The sequence below is a fragment of the Morus notabilis genome, unplaced genomic scaffold (assembly GCF_000414095.1).
Source record: "Morus notabilis unplaced genomic scaffold, ASM41409v2 Scaffold12, whole genome shotgun sequence".
NCBI lineage: Eukaryota > Viridiplantae > Streptophyta > Magnoliopsida > Rosales > Moraceae > Morus > Morus notabilis.
The window spans coordinates 1-13,021 of NW_010361295.1; the positions used below are offsets into that span (position 1 = coordinate 1).

At 34.8% G+C, this 13,021-nt stretch overlaps 2 protein-coding genes across 3 annotated transcripts; one reads left to right on the plus strand and one right to left on the minus strand.

Annotated features, from left to right (window-relative positions):
* Nucleotides 1-1,167: 1,167 nt before the first annotated feature.
* Nucleotides 1,168-4,934, plus strand: LOC21385429 (phytochromobilin:ferredoxin oxidoreductase, chloroplastic). Of its 2 annotated transcripts, none has more exons than XM_024166290.1 (8): nt 1,168-1,518; nt 2,641-2,757; nt 3,097-3,191; nt 3,419-3,512; nt 3,637-3,768; nt 3,895-3,999; nt 4,492-4,542; nt 4,623-4,934. In XM_024166290.1, the coding sequence occupies exons 1-8, from the start codon at nt 1,294-1,296 to the stop codon at nt 4,800-4,802; spliced, it is 999 nt and encodes a 332-aa protein (XP_024022058.1). In that variant the 5' UTR covers nt 1,168-1,293; the 3' UTR covers nt 4,803-4,934. The 2 variants fall into 2 exon arrangements, with proteins under 2 accessions (XP_024022058.1, XP_024022059.1); XM_024166291.1 differs by having other exon boundaries at nt 3,449-3,512.
* A 2,860-nt stretch (nt 4,935-7,794) lies between these two features.
* On the minus strand, nt 7,795-12,054 carry LOC21385430 (uncharacterized protein At2g37660, chloroplastic). Its single transcript, XM_024166292.1, has 9 exons — nt 11,751-12,054; nt 10,632-10,744; nt 10,013-10,066; nt 9,830-9,914; nt 9,483-9,588; nt 8,795-8,881; nt 8,584-8,681; nt 8,149-8,258; nt 7,795-8,023 (listed from the first exon to the last, which is right to left on the minus strand). The coding sequence occupies exons 1-9, from the start codon at nt 12,034-12,036 to the stop codon at nt 7,958-7,960; spliced, it is 1,005 nt and encodes a 334-aa protein (XP_024022060.1). The 5' UTR covers nt 12,037-12,054; the 3' UTR covers nt 7,795-7,957.
* Nucleotides 12,055-13,021: the final 967 nt, after the last annotated feature.

Sequence of the window (13,021 nt, forward strand, 5' to 3'; positions counted from 1 at the left end):
ATTGCAAAAAGTTTTTACCATAAGATCTTTATCTATTTTTTCATGAGAATATATATTTTCTTGATCTAATGGAGAATTATTTAGTAGGGTATGGAAAAAAAATACCCTGTGGAAAGACATTGTTTTCAACCAGCAAGAGCACGTTTGACATAAGGGTTTCAGAATCCGGAACCATGATTCTGGTTTAAACGAGTGTTTGTTTACAAAAAGTAAAAAGTGATTTTGATTTGATTTATTCAGAATCAATGTTTAGTTTGGATGATTTTGATTCACGATTTAAATATTGATGTGATGTTTTAAATCAGAATCACCATTGATTCTAAAACCACCACATTCCTTGATTTTAGATGGTTCAAACTCTGATTCTAGTTCTGGTTTCAGAACCATAATTTAAACCTAAAATTATGAATTATGGTTCTAGTTTCAAAATCAAAATTAGAATCATCCTAATTTGATGAACCCTCGTACCAAATGGCCCCGTTCACTTCGCTGATTCGAGTTTAGAATTTGAGTTGAGATGTGACTTTATGTGAGAGCTTTTTACTGTAGCAAAAAAGTTAAATGTGATTGTTTGTGAGAGCTTTTTACTGTAGAAAAACTCAAATTCTAAATTCGAATCAGCGAAGTGAACGGTGCCTCTAAGTGAAGTCAGGGGACCAAAAATAGTAGACAAAACAATGTACTAATCAGTCAAAACTTGTCATTTTTTAAAATCAGATCACAATTAAATCTGGTATCCTGAACTATTAATTTAATAATGTTAGTCAACTATTAGACTTCAAATGCTATTAAATTTTAAAAATTTAGGAGTGTAATATCCCCGACTTTTTTTCTTTTAACACACACCCCCAAATTTTAAAGTTGGACCTAATACCCAAATGCCTCCTCCCACCATCTGACGGCAAGCCGGAGATGGGTTTTTAAAACCCAAATTTCCATAATAGTTTTTTCACTCTTTCATTTCAGTATTTCTTTATTTTTTTTTTCAAACTTTCCGCAAGTGCAGTGGTCCCATTCTTGGAAAAAGAAAATAATATAAAAAAGAGTATTTTTTTCGACCAGTACAATACAGTACATGGTAAATACGTAAAAAGTATCCAAGTAACAAAAAAAAGAAAACTGGAATCTAATCGAAGCTAAACTGAACTGTTGAGAGAGAGAGAGAGAGAGAGAGAGAGAGAGAGAGAGGCAAAACCCACAGAGCTAGAGAGAGACAGAGAGAGAAGAGAGAGTGGGACACTGCAGCGAGGGCTTTAATGTCGGGAGCTTCAGTGGAAGCTCTTATCTTCTTCAATGGAAACTTCTTCTTTTTCTTATTCTTCTTCTTCTTCGTTGCGCTTCCTTCGACCACAAATTCCTCGGCCACTTACCAGCACAGTCTTACTGACGAGTCTCAGGTGTAGTTGGAAGCAGAAGAGACCGTCCTTGCAAGCCTCCGCAATCTCTTATCAGAAATTCATTAACTTTGCTTTGGACCAGACCAAACGGCACACCCATTTGGCCGCTTCTCCTCTGCAGGTCACTCATTATTCATGTCCTTCTATTGTTGGCTTTTATGTCTCTGTATAATGTTTTTTTTTTTTTTTTTTTTTTTTTTTTTTCTGTTCTCCAAAATGGGTTATTGGGTTTGTTCCATTTGAAGGTTAAAACTGGTCTCTTTTCTTTCGGTGAATTTCTTACACAGCTTGTAATTACTGGCAATAGAGCTGTGTATTCTTTGCTGTAGTTAACAAAATCCTTTGGTTGGTGCTTTGAAATTGGTATAATATATATATATATATATATATATATTGAGTATTGATATTGTTGTTGAAAGAATGGATGTTTTTAGGAACTCATGAAGTCAATTTCTTTTTTTTTTTCATTATTTAGGAATTACGCGTAGCCTTTGTGCGTCTCAGTTTATTTTTCTGAAAAAAAAATGCTTTTTTGTTTTTGTAACATGGAGAGAAATTTTGGGGCTTGAATAGAGGGGAAAAGGAGTGTGATAAGTTGCGTAATTTTGAAGCCACGGTTTTAGATTCTTCCACTTGAAAACAAAAATTCCTTTAAAAAGCTTTTAGATCAGAAACTGAAACAAGAGGGGAAAAAAAGTAGAATCTTTTGCAGCGTTATTGTTCATGTATTGTAATTGGTTTTCAGTTTATTCTCTGAGAATGACTCTGGCTTGTTGTGAGCTAATGCTGTTTCAGTTTGTTCGAGCCGTGGAAGAGAAAGAATTACTAATACCTTTTCATATCATTGCATCAAACTTTATTCTGTCTTCCTACTAAAAGTTGATACAAGTTAATAATTAATTATTAATTCATATTCACCAAATGCATGTCTAATTAGTAACAGAAACCTCCCTTGCACGTCATCGGAAATGTCGTGTATCACCTTAGGTTTTCAAGAATGCCACACCTCCCCTATAGGACGGTTTTGTAAACGCGGGGCATTAGTATAACATATATGAAAACATAGGGCGGAATGCAACATTTCATTAAAACACAGGAGAGGCTTTTGTTATCACTGCACGTTCTGCGTGTCTTTAGCGCGTGCCCTTACATGTATTTGTGCGGGTGCATATTTATGTTTTTTGTTTGTTACATGTGAGTACGCCCTTCTACTTATGATGAAGTGTGTTTTTATTGTCATCAGGAAAGTTATAGTTCAATGATTTCCACGGATGGTACAGTGGAGCTTCAAATGCGATCATTCCAAGCTCCAAAGATTAGACTTCTGCGAAGTCTGAGTATTGAGAGAGAAACAATGCAGGTAGTATTCTATAACTTGATAGGACATCTATCATAAATTCTGTGTCTTTAAGGGAAAGATAACAGAAGTTTGATGTTATTTCACGGACCCTTGATCAGTAGTGCTTACCAATATCAAGGAGAGTTCCGATCGGGGTTCCCTGTAGAAAAGTTGAATTCTCCGAAAACTATCCAGAAGATGAATTATAGACTCATTGCTTCTTGGATTTCTTCTTCTGCATTCATATATATTGTGTGGTGTGGATGGAATGTGGCTTCATTCCCTGAGTAGGATTTTAGCTTTCTTCAGCATATATTCTTTTCAGTTTGGAATTCATTTCATTTTCCCCCCTTTTTGCAGGTTTTGGATTTTGCTGTCTTCCCAAAACCAGAATATGACCTACCCATATTTTGTGCCAATTTCTTCTCCAATGCAAGTACAAATATAGTTTTACTGTAAGCTTTCCTTTCTCTAAATCTTGTAACTTCATTGGATAATGGGATGGCTGTCAATTATGTTTACCTATGTTTTCATAAAAAAACTGCTTTGCATTATCTTAATATTATCGCATCAAATTAGTTCTTAGAGAAAAATTTGATCTCTCTCTTAGCCGGGCATATACGGTATGTTCTACACTATTGAATAGTGAGGGAAAACTTAACCCCTACTTGACCATTTATAGGGATCTTAACCCTTTGCATGACATCATCAGTCAAAGAGATTACAGAGAGAAGTACTACAAAAGCTTGATGCCTCTTGGAGTTAAATATGCCGAGGTAAGTGCAATGTGTGTTACCAGAACATTAAAATATAACGATGTTTCGTAATCTTTATATCTTTTTTATCAGGATATTTTCTAAAATTTATGGCATGATGACTTTTAACACAGATTTCATGCAGCTTTTGCCCTGGGGAGGAAAGCTTACCAGCGAGTCTTTAAAGTTTTTCTCACCAATTGTTATTTGGACCAAATTTACTCCAACCCAACACAACTATGATGTCTTATATTCTGCATTTGTGGATTATTACATGGTATAAATGAAATAGCTTTTTCCCTTTCAACTAGAAATATCTAGCATTAATTTGGTCGATCTGTTTCTGCTCGATGACCAAAAGTTTTAAAACATTACCGTCTTACATTTTCCTATGTTTCTACAGGCGTGGCTTGAGCTGATGGATGAAGCAACAGAGGAGAACAATGAGTCGAGAATCACAGGCAACCGTGAGGCACAACATAGGTATTTGGCATGGCGAGCAGAAAAGGTGATTAATGTTTTGGCTCATGTTTTCTTCTATGGATTGTATTTTCTTTTTCTATCAACTTCTATTAGATTAAAATTTTTTATTTTGTGTCATACTTGCGTGCCTTTGGTCTCCTCGTATAAAGGAAGTTCAAAATGTTTCAAGAAATAACAAATGAGATAGAAAGAACTGGTATCAGGGAAAACAGGAATTAGAAGTTCCGCGAATCTGTTTTTAACATAATCATGAAAGAAACTGACATGGGAAGTTAAATAAAGTAAAGAAAATCAGGTTTCACTGAGGCTCATAACATTGTTCAGATATAGAACTCCTCAAAACAATTTAACCACGGATTAATGCACATATCTTTTTGGTCTTCGGAGTGTGGAAATCAGCTTTTAGTTCCAACTTCTAATAAAATGACAAACAGAAAAAAAGGAAAAAAAGAAAACTAAAGAAAGAAAATTTGGCTATATGAGCACTCATTTGGTCCGTTAATTTTCTGGAAAGCAGGATCCTGGTCATGGCGTTTTGAAGAAGTTGGTTGGGCATACAGCAGCAAAGGTATAGAACTATTTAATTACGTTATCCCTGTCGGCACCAATCAGCAGTCTTGTTCTAAACTTTTTTTGCAATCCTTGTAGAACTTGCTGAGGAACTTCCTTTTTCACGGAATCAATGAACTAGGAAGCAAAGGTTTCCTGGATTACTTTCCAGAATATCGCTCCGAAGATGGAACTGTTATTGAGAGGCGCAGTATAATAGGAAAATCCTTTGAAAATCGCCCTTGGGATGCGCGAGGAGAGTTCATTGGTAACAACTAACAACTCTACGAATTAAACATGTAATGTTATTCTAGTCTTCTGCCTGTTCTTTTTTCCTGCCCTGCCTCTCTCTCTCTCTCTCTCATGAACTTGTTATCTTGTAGAAATATAATCATAATTTTTGTTCAAACATGTTCATTAGATCCTTTTATTAAGATTAATTATCTCGTTGATTAAGTGGCATGAATAAAACAGCTTATAGTACTTTTAGTTTTCTTTTTTGGTGGCTGAACAAGATAGAGTGGTATGCCGGTTTTGGGGGAAAAGAGACTAGAGTGTTCAAAGTTTATTGGCATGTATCCAGCTCTCCTATTGCAAAAGCAATCAATGCAAAAATCCTGATTCAAAGTGGACATAAAACATCATTTTACTAGAAAACATAAATGGTGGGAGGAAAGTCACTAGTTATATACTATACGACTGGGCTAATTGTTCAACTAGTCAAAGTTTGATTAATAATATCTCTGCAAGTTTTTCAAGTATACCCGGAAATTTGGTGTTGCAAGAAACGCCAGGCAGGCAATGTGCCTGTTTTCAGTAAAGAGTAGGCACAACTTCTTTTATCATATGTTGTGGCCTTGCTATAACCACACAAATTTTTGTAGCGTGTCACAAACTGTTGTTTTCATCGTGTGATTAGAAACTTTGTATGCATCGGGTTTCAAAGATAGAAGTCGGTAAGGTTTCGTTCATTTTATCGATTCGAGTTTTTAGTTTTAGATTTTTACAGTAAAAAACTCTCAGAAAATATCAATCTAATTTTTTCTGTTATAGTGAAAAGTTATCAGAAAATGTCACATTTCAACTCGAATCTGTAAAATGAACGAGACCTAAGTGTCCAGGAGCTCACTTTCGATCAGTAATTTCCTGATCTTTCAGTGGGGTCCACTTATACCTGATTATGTGCGTTCTTTGTTCTCTGTTTATCAACAAAGATAAAAGTTGGTAAGCACGGCGAGAATTACCCAATTCAAAATAGAAATAGAAAAGAAAAGAAAGGCCAAATATCAAAATTTTATTGCAATTGTAGAGAAAATTGAATTTATTGAATAAACTAACAAAGAAGAGTTTATATAGCCCTACAAGCATAATAATAAAAGACTAAAGTCTCCCGAACAGCCCCTAATTTACTCTTACTAATAAAGAGAAATAACTAAATAACTAATTATAATTTTAAAATAAAGATAAATAGACTTAACATGTCATCTCAAATTTATGATGCGATTGTAATAAGCATCAAGAGTTTGCGAACTGAAAAATAAAAAACAAAATTAAAATTGAAACAGGGTTTCATAAACAATTTTGTGATTTTATGCGTATGCCGATGTTGATCCGATATTTATGTTGATACGGATGCTAATGCCAATGCCAATTTCAATATTAATGCCAAAGTTAATATCAATGCCAATGCCCAAGCCCACCACTCAATACGATAGAGCCCAAACGGAAGCTATCAAAGCGGAAGCGAGCAGAAGCCCACTGTCATTGGACTCAACAAATTTTAAGATCTCCAAAACGCAAATTCTCTACTCTTTTTTTTATTTTTTTATTTTTTTATTTTTATTATTATTATTTTTTTTAATCCATCCGTCAGAAAACAAAACCAACGCTAGCGTAACTATTGTACCACCCATGCTTCTCCAATTTCAATCGCAAGCCTTTTTTTTTTACTACCATCCTTTATTCAATTTCGTCAATGAACGAATTCCAAGATACCTTCACCAAAACCTCATCAATGCCATATTGCACAATTGTGCATCCGAAATCATGAATTAGCAAATAATTAATTCTCAAAATTATACGGTTCTGATACCACGTGAGAATTACTCAATACAAAATAATAAAAAAAAAAGAGGCGTAATGTCAAAGTTCTATTGCAATTGTAGAGAAAACCTAATTCATTGAATAAATTAACAATATAACTAAATAATTAATTTGGATCCTAAAATAACCAAACGAAGACCTTGAATTAGTCCTACTAATTTATCCTTAACATACATAAAAAAAGTTAAAAATCTTTTTTCCTTCTTTTAACATATGGCATACTGGCATTACAAGGAGCTTCTCCTTTCTGACACATGGACATCACCTTTTTATTTTGTTTTTTTTTTTAAAGCATTTCTTGATTTATTTTTTTATTTTTATTTTTCCTAATTTTTTTTTCAAAGTTCCCATACACTTTAATTTTATTTACAATTTGTTTTTTTAAAATACTTTTTCTCACTTTTCACTTACTAAGATAATTTATGTTATGCAATTAAATCATTTTTCATGTGTTTCTCGAATCAATTTTTCTTATCACTATATTTACATGTGTATTTTTTTCGGTGGTACTCTCAACTTATTTATCTCATAAATAAAACTATTTTAATTTATCTCCGTCTAATTAGTTTCTTTCACATCTGAGTCTACTTAATATTCTTTTTCCAAATGTGACCTTCATTAAATATATATATATATTTTCTAATTGCTCTATTGATAATTGATATTATATATTCTCAAATGTGTGTCTGCCTAAATATTTTTTTTTTCCTTATAACCCCGTTTAAATACAATTTTTTCACATGTACTTTAAAAATAATTTACTCTCTCATTTGCTCCACTAAAAACTTTGTTTTCCTTTTAACTATGTTCTACTTAAATTGTTTTATCTGTTATTTTTTACTAAACTAAACTCTTAAAAGAATACTAAGTCAGTAGAAAATTTTGAAAAAAAGTTTAAATCTTTGCATCTAAAAAAAAATATAACATGCGTGGCGCGTGGTTTCATGCCGAGCTTGGATACTTCTGTGTCTTAAAAGCCATATCCCTCATGGAGGGGTGTGGCCAGACCATAAGCCAATTGCTTTCTCCTTTCTAAAAGCCTGTTTCAAAACTTTGTCAACTTTGCAAGCCAAGTCAATATAGTCCGTCGTTATATGTCATATCCAGGCAAATTAACTTGTTAGCAATGAAAAAGAAAGGGAAAAAAAAAAAAAAGTACGTTCCTGAGTTGCGAACGCCAGGAAATAACAGAAGAAGAACACCAAAAATATCATGTATGATGTCTATATACATTTCATAGGCAATTTATGTGTCACCCGCAATTTTACTCTTTGCAACATCATCTTAAATAGATACATAAAGGGAGAAGAACCAATGAAATGTGTATCTAATTACTTTGTTTCCACGGCTTCGAATAGTTCTCGCCACTTTTGCTGATCGCTTCCCGGTCCTTCTCCCTGCAAAAAATGCTAGGAGTTTTAGCCAAAGGACTTCCTTTTTAACATGACAAAGTGGTATTCTCTTGAGAGGCATTGTTCACCATAGCCAACATGTAATTTTAATGCAATCTTGGGAGAATTACCTCAATTGAGTTGATTTCGTAAATTTTGCCCCGAGTGAATTCTATGTCCAACGCTTGTATGCAAGCTTCAGCTACAACAAGTCTGCTGACCTCACCAACTAGTTTATCCCCTGAGACCAAATTTGTTAAACAAAATGAGGTATGCATATATAAAAGATGGTTAATCATATTAATCTGGTTTCAAAAGCCCTAATCAGGAGTTGGGAGATTTAGAGAACATTAGCATGAAAACCACCTATTCTATTTACGCATTATTTTATGCTTTAATTTGTGATCTGTTCTTTTTTGCTGCAAAAATCCATTTTCTACCATGGTATGATACTACAGGAAAGTGATTAGGCCTCATGAATTGTTCTCGTAGTCTATACAATGGCAGTTGTTTCTTTTTTTCCTTAAAAAGAAATGTTCTAACTTGTATTATTTCAAACAACATACCTCGACCGATAAGAACTGCGCGCCGTTGCCCGGCGGTAGCTTTAAGCAAAGTATTTAGATCATATGATGTGTAGGGACCATCCGTCAATCTTCCAGCTCTGTATAGATATAAACAAGAAATAAGCAAAAATGTAAGATTATGCAGAAACTTTCTGCTAAGCTGGATCTCATTCAATTTTCATTATGATAAATTTTGGTCTCTCAAACGAACCTGATGATTGTAAATGGTAGACCAGAATTTTGGAGAAAATCCTCCCCCATCTTCTTGTATTTGAGAACACCAAAAAGGTTCATGATGCTATTAATTTTGTGAAAAAGAAATTCTCATTAATTTTGTGAAAGTGCAACAAAGAGATTGAGTAGTGGTTATCAATTACCAAAAAAGAGACCACGACGATTAGGATTTAAAGAATTCAATTAAATGGGTCAAACTTCAGTTTGTGCACATGATCACAAAAGCCTTAGTGTTTAAGGATAAAACAAAATTAAAGAGGAAAAACAAAAGAATACAATTAATTTTCCTTGGATGAACTCAAAATAGACCTGATGTACAGCAGAAACCCTCCTGGACTGCATATACAGGTCAAAGGCACTAAAAACACCTAGAAAAAAGTTTATTTCTTGTCTTGTTAAATGTATTAATATCATTGTTTCGTTAAGTTTATTTCCCTACTTTCTGCTATTCTAGCCAAAACTCAAACTATTTGAACATTTTCTCCAAAACAAGGAAGGAAAAAAAAATCCCAATTTCGAGGAGATATTCAATCTCATAAAGACAAACTTGCAAATGTATAATAAGTTTACATGTAACTAGAAAAAAAATCCACAAGGCCGTTAATGTGAACGAAATTGCTAATTAATTTGCAAAGAAAATCAACTGTACTCACCGTTAGTCTTACCTCCAAGGCAGTTCGTTAAACTTGGTTACACCTACTGACGAAACAAGAACAACCCTCTTCACTGACGAAGGAAGAGCAGATACAAGATTTTTCACACCCTCCCAATCTTCAAAAGAAAACATCTAGTCAAGACTCAAAAGTAACGAAAGCAGATTTAGCACGATCGACGCTTCACGCACGTTTTTTTTTTTGTGTGCCTATGCGTGTACAGCTTCATGTTTTAAAAGATGTTACGTAATGCATCTGAAGTTCTACAAACAAAGATTTCATAGTTTTTGTTTTCCATTCCATGCCATACTTTATATCAATACCGTAGCCAAGAAGTTCAGATAGTTAGGTAATCTCACCTACTCTTTCTGGAGTGTTATCTCCATCCCACCGTTTCGAAGGAAAAGCCGTTGTCCCGGTGCAGCATATGACATGTGTGACTCCCTGCAAGACAATGTAATATAACCAAGGCAATTCAGTAAAGAAATCGCAACCACGAACCCACATTCTAGTGTTGTGCGGAAAGCTAAAAAAGCACGAACCTCAAAAATACTTGGATCTAGATCTCCTGGGTTCCGAGTGTCTCCTGTGAATACCTGTCAAGTTCAAAATCTCTGTAACTTCCTTCAGTGGGGGAAAAAAAAAAAAAAAAGAATAAAACAGAGACTTTATAACAATATGTGAATATGCCAAGAAATTTTGAAGAGTATGTGAAGCAAGAAATTTTGTATCACACACAGTTAAGTCAAACCAAAAATTAGAGACTCCATATAATAATAAGCCAGTGGGAATAAAGTATAGGGTATATGGCATATCTGCCTCCCGGTTGACAATTTTTCCACTAAACTTTTAACTTTGACAAATTACATTTTGAATTGATTGGCAAAGTGTTGGAGAGTGCTCCAAATTGATGATGGCTATTAAATTCGGAAGAAAACGCTCTCATGCACGTTACATAAACTCGTTAATTTGAAGGAAGGAACTAAACTTTAAATGACAGATGAAGCACATCATATCATGTGTATGAGAGCATTTCCTATCAAATTGTAACATCATTCATTGATTTTGAGGCACAGAGAAACTTTATATTAGATTTGGGGACAATTCAGCACAATTAAAAGTTCATGATAACAGATGAATAAGTCACAAGGAAGTAGGTACCTGTAATGTCTCTTCATCTTGTTCACCAAATAACGTAGCAGCTTTCTGAGGGTCCCGCAGTATTAGGCGTGACTTTATATTCCGGTTGAGCAACGATGCAACTACCAATTGCCCTGAGAGAAATACATTCATCAGAAGCAAGAAATTTCACCGTCAAAATTTGTTGAATTATCTTGAATTCTTGACGACTTAATTGGCCGGATATTATTCCTTTGCTTGAAGATTCATCTTTTTATCCAAGACTCACATCTTCAGCCGGTTATCCGATTGGTTTATTATTTACTTCAGTCATTGTAAATGTAAAAAGCAGGCACCAAGACGATAATCGGCGACAATGCGTGCACCGCCTTCATCCTCGCCAATTGCAATTGAGAATTGCTTTTGCAGATGAGAAAGAAGAAGAGGAAAAGAGAGAGGGGAGAGGGCGAGGGAGAGTAACTGAGTAACTGTCCACCCACACCGTAAAAACTAAATTTGGTAACCAACCCAATCTATTCACACAGTGCTTAACCCAAACACTAAATTTATAACATATTTTCGTCAGTATCGATACTTACTAGTATTATAGTATAGAAATAAAATATTCAGGACAACATAAGAATAAGAAGTTCATTACTTTCAAAAGTAACGGGATGATAAATAATACACAGTACTAAAACAATCAAATTATACAAAAGTAGTACCAAACTCTAATTGAATTACTCAAAGGAAAAAAAAAATACATAAACAAACTTCTGAATGTCAAACAAGAGTTGAACACAACTTTCAAGATGCGATGTTCGTTGAACTTAGCATAAAATATTTTCCATTAGGCAGAAGGCAGAACAGAAGGCAAAATTGATTATGATTCGATTTCGACAACAGATAAACCACCACAAATAGTTGGTTACAAGAAAGAAAACGGTTACAAAGGATTCAAATATGGAAGGAAGAATGTCGATGTTTTCAATTAAGGTTGGTTACATAATAACACACGAATTAAAAGAGACAGAATTTGTTAGATCTCCAAATCCCAAACAAACATATCGAAAGTTTCAATAAGATAATCGTTTACGCATATACTTCATCATAAGCAAAAGAAAGAAGAATACAGAGTGGAAAAAGACGATTAGGCCATACCAACACCCCCGGTGCCACCAACGACGAGAACGAGCTTGGAAGAGGAAGAAGGGGCGGTTTTGGAATCATCTGTGGATTCTGAATTTGGAGATTGTACGACTTCCTCTCTCACAGCCCGAAGCGAATGTACAAATTCAACTCTGGAGCTAGATATGGTTCTTGAATGAGCATACTTTGACGGGAAACCCAGTGGCGGAATTGCAAAAAGAGGCACTTGTCGGGGTTGTTTTGGGAAACTTTTAACAGAGAATTCTGGGATTGGACTGAATGAGAGTCGAGAAGCCATGAGAACGATAGAGCCAGAGACAGATGGCGGAGGAGGGAAAGAAGGACCGAAAAAATCAGTTCGTTTTGTGGTCGTTACCACTCATTTCAAAATTACCCAAATGACCCCCGTAGGTATGATTAACGGTCTAAAGATTGATGCACTTTTTTGTCTTTTTAAAGAAATACCACTTTCATACAGACCAGATATATTATTTTCTTTTAGAAAAACAGATCTCAACCAGAAAATATAGCTATAAACAGGAAAAAAAAAAAAAAAACTTGGGTTTCCGAAATAGTGTAAAAAGAAGTGCTTCGAATCATTGCTATTTGACTCGGACCTGTTCTAAAAAAGTCGAGGCATTTCGAATTGTTTGTTGACACGGACAAAGTCAAGGAAAACCTCTGAAATTATTTCAATATTGGACCTTGGACATATAATAGTTACGAATAGAATCTCTTTAGAAAGAAAATCTTTTGTCTCATGGTAGCCTGCTCCGGTTCCCTTACCGAAACTTTCGTTATTGGGTTAGCCATACACTTCACATGTTTCTAGCGATTCACATGGCATCATCAAATGATACAAGTCTTGGATAAGAATCTACAACGCACTAGAACGCCCTTGTTGACGATCCTTTACTCCGACAGCATCTAGGGTTCCTCGAACAATGTGATATCTCACACCGGGTAAATCCTTAACCCTTCCCCCTCTTACTAAGACTACAGAATGTTCTTGTAAATTATGGCCAATACCAGGTATATAAGCAGTGATTTCAAATCCAGAGGTTAAGCGTACTCTGGCAACTTTACGTAAGGCAGAGTTTGGTTTTTTGGGGGTGATAGTGGAAAAGTTGACAGATAAGTCACCCTTACTGCCACTCTACAGAACCGTACATGAGATCCCCCCCTTTTTTTTTTCCCTAACTTTTTGGACTTAAATTTTGTCTTTCAGTGGACAATGGGTTGAGCACCAAATGGCTTTCCAGTATTGCTACGTATATGGCTTA

Bases quoted from the DNA above. Each gene is read 5' to 3' on its own strand.
- LOC21385430 (XM_024166292.1), bottom strand. From the start codon at position 12,036: ATGGCTTCTCGACTCTCATTCAGTCCAATCCCAGAATTCTCTGTTAAA. The intron at 9,915-10,012 runs GTTCGTGCTTTT...ATTGTCTTGCAG, and splicing joins TAGATCCAAGTATTTTTGAG to GGAGTCACACATGTCATATG. The intron at 9,589-9,829 runs GTGAGATTACCT...TTTCTTTTGAAG, and splicing joins TAACACTCCAGAAAGAGTAG to ATTGGGAGGGTGTGAAAAAT.
- LOC21385429 (XM_024166290.1), top strand. From the start codon at position 1,294: ATGGAAACTTCTTCTTTTTCTTATTCTTCTTCTTCTTCGTTGCGCTTC. The intron at 1,519-2,640 runs GTCACTCATTAT...TATTGTCATCAG, and splicing joins TGGCCGCTTCTCCTCTGCAG to GAAAGTTATAGTTCAATGAT. The intron at 4,000-4,491 runs GTGATTAATGTT...TCTGGAAAGCAG, and splicing joins TGGCATGGCGAGCAGAAAAG to GATCCTGGTCATGGCGTTTT.